The following is an 8,647-nucleotide window of genomic DNA, read 5'->3' on the forward strand; positions in this document are numbered from 1 at the left end:
CTGCTCCTATCCCTTCTCTTTACTCCAGCAGTCCGGGTGATGGGTGAGCTGTAAGGAACGGAAATGGTGCCAGTCCCTAGATGCAAAGTCCTTCCAGAAGTGCGGGAGGGGGAGAAAATCAAGAGAAATGCTCCTTCCCCTGCTCCCAGCAGCATACGAACTGCTGGTGTGCACCAAGAGTCCAAAGCTGAGAGACTGCTTTGCACTTGGGATGTCTGAGTGAATGTGAGGTGTTGGGGCTCAGTGGTGGAAGAGAATAGATCCAGAGCTCTGCTCTGGGAAGTGCAGGTTGCTCTTGTTGCTCTGCTGCCTTTTTATCAGAGGTGGTGGTTGTAATCCTCATTTATTCATCTCTAGTGAGGACCAGGATGAGCAGCATTACCAGGACACTGACCAGGATGTGCCAGAGCAGCGGGATGGCAGGTGCAGAGTCAAGTGGACACAAGAAGAGGTGAGTGAGAGCTTGGCACTAGCTGAGAGCAGGTACCTTGAGGTGGGCCTCTGGCATGGCACCTGGGGCTTGGGTGCCTCCACCACAGTCCTCACCTGCCAGCCACGACAACACCTCCTGCTGTCTTGCTGCTGGAGAAGACCCTGTGTCTGTTCTGCTGGTGTGAGCTGGGGTCTTAATGAGGCTGGGGTCCTCAGGTGGGTCTGAAGTGTAGCCTGGAGAGCAAGAGCACCAACTGCTTTAGCTTAAGCTTGTGAGCCCTGAGCAAGGGAGCTGCTGACTGCGGTGCTCTAGTCAGCAGAGGGGTTCTGGAGGATGGCTGAGGCCACCAGCAAGCTGAATGTGAAAATATTCTCCCTTTTTTCTAGGAAAAGAAGGGAGTGTTGGGACTGTTGGGATCATGGCTTAGTCATCCTGGCTCAGAGCCTGAAACTAGTTCTCTTCCATCCTCCCAGATCCTCCATCTTTGTTCTGTGTGAAAACTGGAAGATGTCCTGTTTCCTCTGGGGTGTGAACACCAACTAAGGTGGTCTTTCTACAGGGATCAAAGCCTTGGGCTCATGTGGGACAGGGAATTATTTCATGCCTCTGTTTGCCCAGCTGGAGCACACAGGCAAGGCACCTAGAGCAGGCTTCTTGTGAACTGGACCGTAGCAAGGTTTGTGAAAGAAATGCTGTATAGCCCCATAGTGCTGAAGGACAGTAAACCACTGGGCTGGTGCTGGTACACTTAAACCATTTAGCTGTCTTGGCCAGGCAAGAGCAGTGGCTGAGCTGGGAAATGGACTGTCTGGTCATGGGTTTACTGGGGCTGGATAAGCAGGTAGGCTTGGTCACAGCATTTGAACCAGACTGTACTGGAACAGAGCTGAGCTCATTTTACTCACTGTATAAGTTCACCCTAGTACAGAGTCCAGAAACAGACCAGTGTGCTGCAGTTGGGTTCCACATACTGGAGCACTGCTAAAGGGTGGTGTGAGCTACCTTTGTCCTCTGAATGCAGAATGCCAAAAAACCCTTCTTGACAGTTCAAAAGGTCTAGCTTGGTCTTCTGATGCTGTCAGCCCAGGGGTGCCCATGGTGTGTGTTACCTTAGTGGATGTCTTTGTTCTTTGCAGGATGAGCAGCTGAAGATGTTAGTAAGACATTATGGGCAGAACGACTGGAAGTTCCTGGCCAGTCACTTTCCTGTAAGTGACCCCTTTCTCAGATGGGAATGTCAGTATTTGCATGTTGCTTCTTGTGCTCATTGCTGGTTCTCTGTGCCTGTGCAGCACCTTGCACAGTGGGACTCTGTTCTGTGACTGAAGCCCCAGGCTGTGAATTGGTGCTCCTGCAGAGCAGGGAGACATCCTTGTATAGAGGCCTTTCAAAGGCGAGTCTGTTTGATGTGGGATGAGAAATTGAGGTTCCTGTGCCCTAGTCATAGTATGTATTGTCCATGTGCTTCTGCAGGCTTTCTGTGTGTGGAGGCTGCAATTGCTGTAGGTGGTGTTGGAGCCTCCAGTCTAACTCGTGGCCATTCTCATGCCTTTCCCTAGAACCGCAGTGATCAGCAGTGTCAGTACCGGTGGCTGCGAGTTTTGAATCCAGACTTGGTTAAGGGTCCTTGGACCAAAGAGGAGGACCAAAAGGTAAGTCAGGGCTGAGAGGATCTGAGTGTTGGACTGTAACTGTCTGAGGAGAGGAAGGGGGTGAAAGACCCTTGGGTCTTTTTGTAAACTGTGGTCGTTTTTTCCAAGGGTGGGTAACAGGCAAAGCAGCAGTCTGACTTGTTCTGAGCAGCCCAATGCAGCCATGGCTGTGATGTGCAAGAGCAGGTCTAGGCCTCTTCAGCTAAACATCATCTCCCTTTCACGCATGGTACTGGTACAGTAGGCTACCAAGTGAGGGAGCAGAAAAGGGAATTAATTTATCTGCCTGCTCGCAGATCTCCACCTGACCTGGCTATGCTGGATCTAAGAGAAAAGAAAACTGGTATTTGCTGTGCTGCAGTAGGCCTGCTAGGTGAACTGTGACTTCTGTGAGCCTCCTTCTCTGCTGGTTCCAGAATGAGCTGAGAGGGGCCAGCTCAGACAGACTCATCTTGATGGGCTTAAGAGAAGCTGCAATGAATTCTAACTTCCACCAAGGTTTTTTTCTGCTAAGTGTCCTAGTTTGGCAGATTCTCCGTAACACTTCTGCTCCCCCGTTTCTTTCCCTTTTGATCCCATCACAGGCTGTTACAGTCCCCCTTGCCTCCCATCTGTGTGTTATGTCAAGTGCATCCTAAGGAAGCTTCTCATCATGTCCTTCTACCTTCCTACAGCAGAGCTGCCTGCTTTGCTCTTCCTGTTTCATGTCTTGACTCTGGCACCCTACCCATCCTGGCCAGGCTAGGCTCCAGCTTTCCCCTGACTCAGCATATTGCTTTGCCCTGCAAGCGCTCCAGCTCCTTTGCCTGTGCCTCAGTTTGGTGTCTTGGGTCCATCTATCTGTGCTTGACAGTCAAGAGTCTGCAGCAGGGACATTTGTTATGAGCCAAAAGCTGTGTGAGCATCACCTATCTACCAGCACCTTTCAGCTGGGCACAGCTGGCCAGAGTAGAAATGCTCTTTGAGAACTCTTCATCCTCCTCTCTAAGTTTTGGGGAGACTTTACAACAGTCTTCCAGTGCCTAAAGGGGGGCCTACAAGACATCTGGAGAGGGACCTATTGACAAGGGATGTAGGGACAGGACAAGGGGAATGGCTTTAACCTGCCAGAGGGGAGACTGAGATGAGCTCTTGGGCAGAAGCTCTTCCCTGGGAGGGTGCTGAGGCGCTGGCACAGGGTGCCCAGAGAAGCTGTGGCTGCCCCATCCGTGGCAGTGTTCAAGGCCAGGTTGGACACGGGCTTGGAGCAACCTGCTCTAGTGGAAGGTGTCCCTGCCTGTGGCAGGGGGTTGGAACTGGGTGAGCTTTAAGATCCCTTCCAACCCAAACTGTTCTATGATTTTTGTGGGCTGAATGCTGCAGGCAGTAAATTGTTTCATCCTGACTGTGCTGTGGACATACTGCAGGGGCTCAGAACAGATTCTGTGCTCAGAAGCATTTGCACGTGTGCCTCAGGCAGAAGTGATAAAGTGCATGGCTCTTAAGTGAATGTGGCTTGTTCATGCTCTGGAGCATTTACTGTGCATCCTGATGCTAGCAGGGCATGGAGCTGCAGCCCTGGCACGTCCTTGCTGTAGCACACTGATAGACGGGGGCTTCACCCAGTGGGCAGACCAGTGCAGAGCTGGTGGGGACTGTTTTCGTGTGGCCTTGTCCTTGGTAAGAGGGAGGGCAGAGGAGCCTTGGAGCATGTGGGACTTGGCCCTTGCTCAGAAATGAGTTTGTGTTTCTACATCTGGGGCCCTCTGCCTCTGGTGCCAGTCTCTACCCCATCTTCTGTGAGCAGTCCTCTGCCTTCACACATGCCGTGTGGCAAAATGTCTGCATGGAAACAGCCTCTTTCAGAAATTTGACTGAACCGTTGCTCTCACAAGTGGTGCATCTGATTGTCCGTGCTGGTTTCCTCCAGCTTTTTCTCCAAAGGGGCCTTTCTCTGACTGCCCCTACCTGGTTCCGAGAGAGGTGAAGAGCAAAGCTTGAAGATGGCTGTATTGAACTTCCCTTCTTTTATTCCATTTCCTTATTTTCCTCCCGCTCTCTTCAAAGGTGATAGAGCTGGTTAAAAAGTATGGCACCAAACAATGGACCCTGATAGCCAAGCATCTGAAAGGGCGGTTAGGGAAGCAGTGCCGGGAACGCTGGCATAACCACCTGAACCCTGAGGTGAAAAAGTCCTCGTGGACAGAGGAGGAGGATCGCATCATATTTGAGGCCCACAAGGTGCTGGGGAATCGTTGGGCGGAGATTGCCAAGCTGCTGCCTGGGAGGTAGGACCTCTTTGCTCACTGGTGCCTTCACAGCGGGGTGGCCTGTGGAAATCCAAGTGTTGAGCTCAAGGATGGGGCTGGAGAGCATGTAGGAGCTGTTAGCTGTGCTTTAAAGCTGCTGTAAATGGTGACCTCTGTTTCCTTCTGATCTCTTGGCAGGACTGACAATGCTGTGAAGAATCACTGGAACTCCACCATCAAGCGAAAGGTAGACACAGGAGGCTTCCTCAATGAAACTAAGGAGTCCAGGTCACTCTACTTGCTCGTGGAGGTGGATGAGAAGGAGAGCCAAAGTCAAACAAAAGCTGGGAGCCAGGTACTGCACCAGCACATTTGCAGCATGCAGCTGGGCCAGTCCCCTGCTCTGCCAATGTAGATCAGAGCTGTTCATCCACCCTTCTCCTGCCTCTCACACTGCCTTTGCCACAGCCTCTGCCACAGCCTCGTCTCTTCAGAAACAGTCTGTGCCTTCTCCCAGCCTTTTCCAAGAGACTGGCTCTTGGGAGAGCTCTCCCTCCAGGAGCCAGAGGCGTAATGCGAGTCTGAGTATGTTATCCAGGTGGAGAACAGCAGTCTGCTAGTGCTGGTATCTTGCCAACTCCAGTGTCAGATCTGTCTCAGAGACAGATTGTTTTTGTTTTGGCCCTGTAGTGCTGTTGCTGGTGTAAGAAGGAGGCTGCTCCAGGCAGGGGGAGGTGTGGTGAAGAGGTGTTTTGTTCCTTTGCTCTAAAAAAAGTGAAGCAGGGAAAGTACACCTTTTTTCATGAAGAAAAAATGTAGTTTTTCCAAGGCAGGCTCTTGGCAATTAGGAAGTGCAGAATAGTGCTGCCTGCTTAGCCTTTGTTTAACTTTCTCCTGGGATACTGTTAAGTAAAACCTTCAATTAAACATGTTTATCCTTTATGGACTTCTGTTCAAATGGTGTATGGGACAGAGCAGTGAGGGAGAACAGGAATGTGAAACTGAATGGCTGGTGGGAAAGCAGGAGGAGCTGAATGTGTCCAGGGACCCTTGCTCTTTGTTCCCAAGACACTTATTCCCTTAGTTTTTACTAAAGGTTGGACTTTCATTCCCTTAGTTTATACTAAAGGTTGGACTTTCTTTGTTGTATGTGCAAAGAGTGTCCTGCCCAACTGGCCAGTCGATATCTCTGAAATAAAGGAAGAGGATGTCAGTGACGAGGAGGTGACGGGTGTACAGGAGCTGCCCTCAGAGCTGCCAGCCACGGGACTGGCAGAGCATAATGCCGAGGGGACCCCGGATGATGCAGTGCCTGAGGATGCCTCTTCATTTGTCACATCTCCATACAAATGGGTTGTCGAAGCTGCCAGCTATTTGTACCCAACATCTGGACCAGCCTTCAGTGAAGCTCTGGACATGATTGAATCTGTAAGTAGCAGACCCTTGCTCTTCCAGGTAATGTTGAGAGACTGAACCTCAGCCCTTCCCCTTGCTCATCACCATGGGCATCCCAAGGAAGACTGGGTCTGTCATGGGCTTGTGGCTTCCCACTGTGTGCTGTGAACTCTATCTCTTTGCTAGGGCTGGATGAGGCCTTCCCAGCTCTGCAAATACTGCTCTGGGCTTGCAAGTTCTCCTAGGTTGATGTCCTTGTGCATGGGCTCTGCTGGTGTGGGAGGCTGTAGATGCTGGTAAACCTGATCTCAACCCTCCTTTATCAGCCACTGTCCCCAGCTCTCCCTTTCCTATTGGTTCAGGCCTGTGCTTGTTGGCTTGCCTTTTCCTCCTGTTATGGGGTGGGATAGGACAGGACAGACTGGGAGTAGGCCAGGCCCACTTGTAGTATGCAGGACAGACCACACTGGGATGATGCCACCATTTAATTTCAGTGGAGGTAGCTTTACTGAAACTAGTAATCTTGGGCCAGTCAAGCAGCAGTGCTGGAGGTCCCTAGGGTGACAGGCGTGCCAGGGCGCGAGGCTGGCTAGAGTCAGCAGAGCACGTTGCTGCTTTCCCTCAGAGGGAAGATGTCTCTGCAGCACCCAGCCTGCCTGAGGAGCTTGTGAGCTGATTATCTGTGAAGGATCCACTTTGCATTTGTACAGGAGGTCTGAGAGTCGGTTCCCAGCACTTAATGGCCCATCTGGGGGTCCTCAGGGGCCTGCTTGGTACTTTGGCTGTTGGTGGGCTTGAGCTGTGAAGCAGCTGATCTCTGAACTGGTCTGGTTATTTTTAATCTGCTTTCAGTCAAGCCCTGTGTCTAACTGTATTGATGTGCTATAGTTTGGTGTTGGGTGACAGTCACTTCGTTCAGCCCCTGTCCCCAAAGCTATTCCCAGCTGCTTCTTTGTCCCCTCTGTAGGGGAGCAGCTGTTTGTGCGGCTGTGCTGTGAACTGAACTGGGAAACCAACCTTCCGTAAACAGAAGAAATCTGCCCTGTGCACAGGCAGCAGCTTTCAGCTGGTTCAGTTCCCTCCTCGTGTTCTCAGCTGTGCTGGCAGCAGAGGTGAGGAGGGCTTGAGCTCTCCTCTAGCCAGGCTTCTTGCAAAAGCTGGTGCAATCTCACCCCACCACCACTTATTTCACCTCCCAGTTATATCTGCATCTATACCATCTGCTCAACCTTCCTTCCTGGGCCACTTCTGATGGTTTCCCTTGTGAGCAGGACCCAGATGGGTGGTGTGATCTGACCCAGTTTGACCTGCCTGAGGAACCCTCTGCCAGCAGCAGCAGCAGCAGCAGCCCGCTGAGGCAAACCCCTGGCAAACCAACGTCGTCCCTGCCCAATGTGACCGAGTACCGCCTGGATGGCCACACTATCTCTGACCTGAGCAAGAGCAGCAAGGGGGAGCTCATCCCCATCTCACCACATGCAGAGGTGAGCTTTGGCACACCACCCTCTGTGCTGAAGAGGCAGAAGAAGAGGAAGATCACACTCTCCCCTGTCACGGAGAACGTCACCAGCACCAGCCTTTCCTTCCTTGACTCCTGCAACAGTATGACGCCAAAGAGCACCCCTGTCAAGACACTGCCCTTCTCTCCATCTCAGGTACAGAGCAATGGCAGAGCCCAGTAGAGTTGCTCCTCTGCTTGGGCTTGCTTGTGAGCTAATAAGCATGTTAATGCTTTATCTATTCACCTTAATACCATGTGTTCCCATCAGCTCTGTCAGTTTCGTGCTTCTCCTCCCTTGAACTGAAGCAGTGCCAGTGTGTAGTGTATGTCTCTGCTAAAACAAGATGTAGAGCCTGAGTACTGGCACTGCTGGTCTTCAGTGCTGCCCTTCCTGTGGAGCAGCAGCTTCTGCCTGCCTCTGGGAGTGCTTGCAGCCACAGGGAAGCCCAGCCACCCTGTGTGATGGGCAGGGCATGTGCTCACTGTGAGGAAGAAGCACCACTGTGCAGATGTACATGCTTGCCCTCTGCAGGATTGCTTCTGTCCCAGGGGTGCTTCTATCCCCAGGGCATTGCTGCCCTAGCTGTGGGTAGCAGAGTGGCAACAGTGACAAGAGCTTTCCCTGTTTGTTTCCAGTTAAGTCACACAGGCAGGCTCAGGAACATGTGCCTTGTGCAGATCTTGCTGTGCTTAGGAAAAGGCTCCTAGCCTTGTCTTCATTGCAAAAGGGACTCTGATCATTCAGCCTTTGTTGTGGCTCCTGCAGTGTCCACAAACATGGTGAACAGAGTCACGGAATCAACCAGGTTGGAAAAGATCCTCAAGATCACCGTATCCAACCGTTCTCCAACATACATCATCTTGGAGCACTGTGTCTCACATCCTGATATGGTGGAGTTCTGTCTGTGTAACAGATAGAGGCTGTTGTGTGCTCCAGCACAGTTTCCACAGCTGCTTTCTTGTTCAGACCCTGCCTACCTGTGCCTCACTTTCTGCCATTTCTGCAGCTCTGGGCGGTACATGGGAAGGTACCACAGGGCAGCCTGACACCTGCGTTGAGGGTGAGACCCTGCAGTCTGGTGTCCAACTCTGGGGCCCCCAACACAAGAGGCACGTGGAGCTATTGGAGCAGCTCTGCTCTGGAGCCAGGCTGAGAGAGCTGGGCTGGGGCAGCTGGAGAAGAGAAGGCTCCTGAAGGGACACCTTAGAGCAGCTCCAGTGCCTAAAGGGGCTCCAGGAGACCTGGAGAGGGGCTTTGGACAAGGGTCTGTAGGGACAGGCCAAGAGGAATGGCTTTAACCTGCCAGAGGGGAGATTGAGATGAGCTCTTGGGCAGAAGCTCTTCCCTGTGAGGGTGCTGAGGTGCTGGCACAGGGTGCCCAGAGAAGCTGTGGCTGCCCCATCCCTGGCAGTGTTCAAGGCCAGGGTGGACACAGGG

The 8,647-nt window shown here is 52.2% G+C and overlaps 1 protein-coding gene across 1 annotated transcript in view; it reads left to right on the top strand.

Annotated features, from left to right (window-relative positions):
- Window positions 1-357: 357 nt before the first annotated feature.
- The window catches only part of MYBL2 (v-myb avian myeloblastosis viral oncogene homolog-like 2), a gene marked incomplete at its 5' end in the record, with an annotated part of 14,466 nt that continues 6,176 nt past the window's right edge, over window positions 358-8,647 (top strand). The window contains 7 exons of the mRNA XM_010015614.1: window positions 358-451; window positions 1,570-1,641; window positions 1,993-2,085; window positions 4,132-4,352; window positions 4,512-4,668; window positions 5,472-5,741; window positions 6,980-7,363. Of these exons, the coding sequence (XP_010013916.1) occupies window positions 358-451; window positions 1,570-1,641; window positions 1,993-2,085; window positions 4,132-4,352; window positions 4,512-4,668; window positions 5,472-5,741; window positions 6,980-7,363 (1,291 nt within the window). The remainder of the gene's footprint in view (window positions 452-1,569; window positions 1,642-1,992; window positions 2,086-4,131; window positions 4,353-4,511; window positions 4,669-5,471; window positions 5,742-6,979; window positions 7,364-8,647) is intronic.

This window comes from Nestor notabilis, unplaced genomic scaffold (assembly GCF_000696875.1).
Source record: "Nestor notabilis isolate BGI_N333 unplaced genomic scaffold, ASM69687v1 scaffold18295, whole genome shotgun sequence".
Taxonomy (NCBI): domain Eukaryota; kingdom Metazoa; phylum Chordata; class Aves; order Psittaciformes; family Psittacidae; genus Nestor; species Nestor notabilis.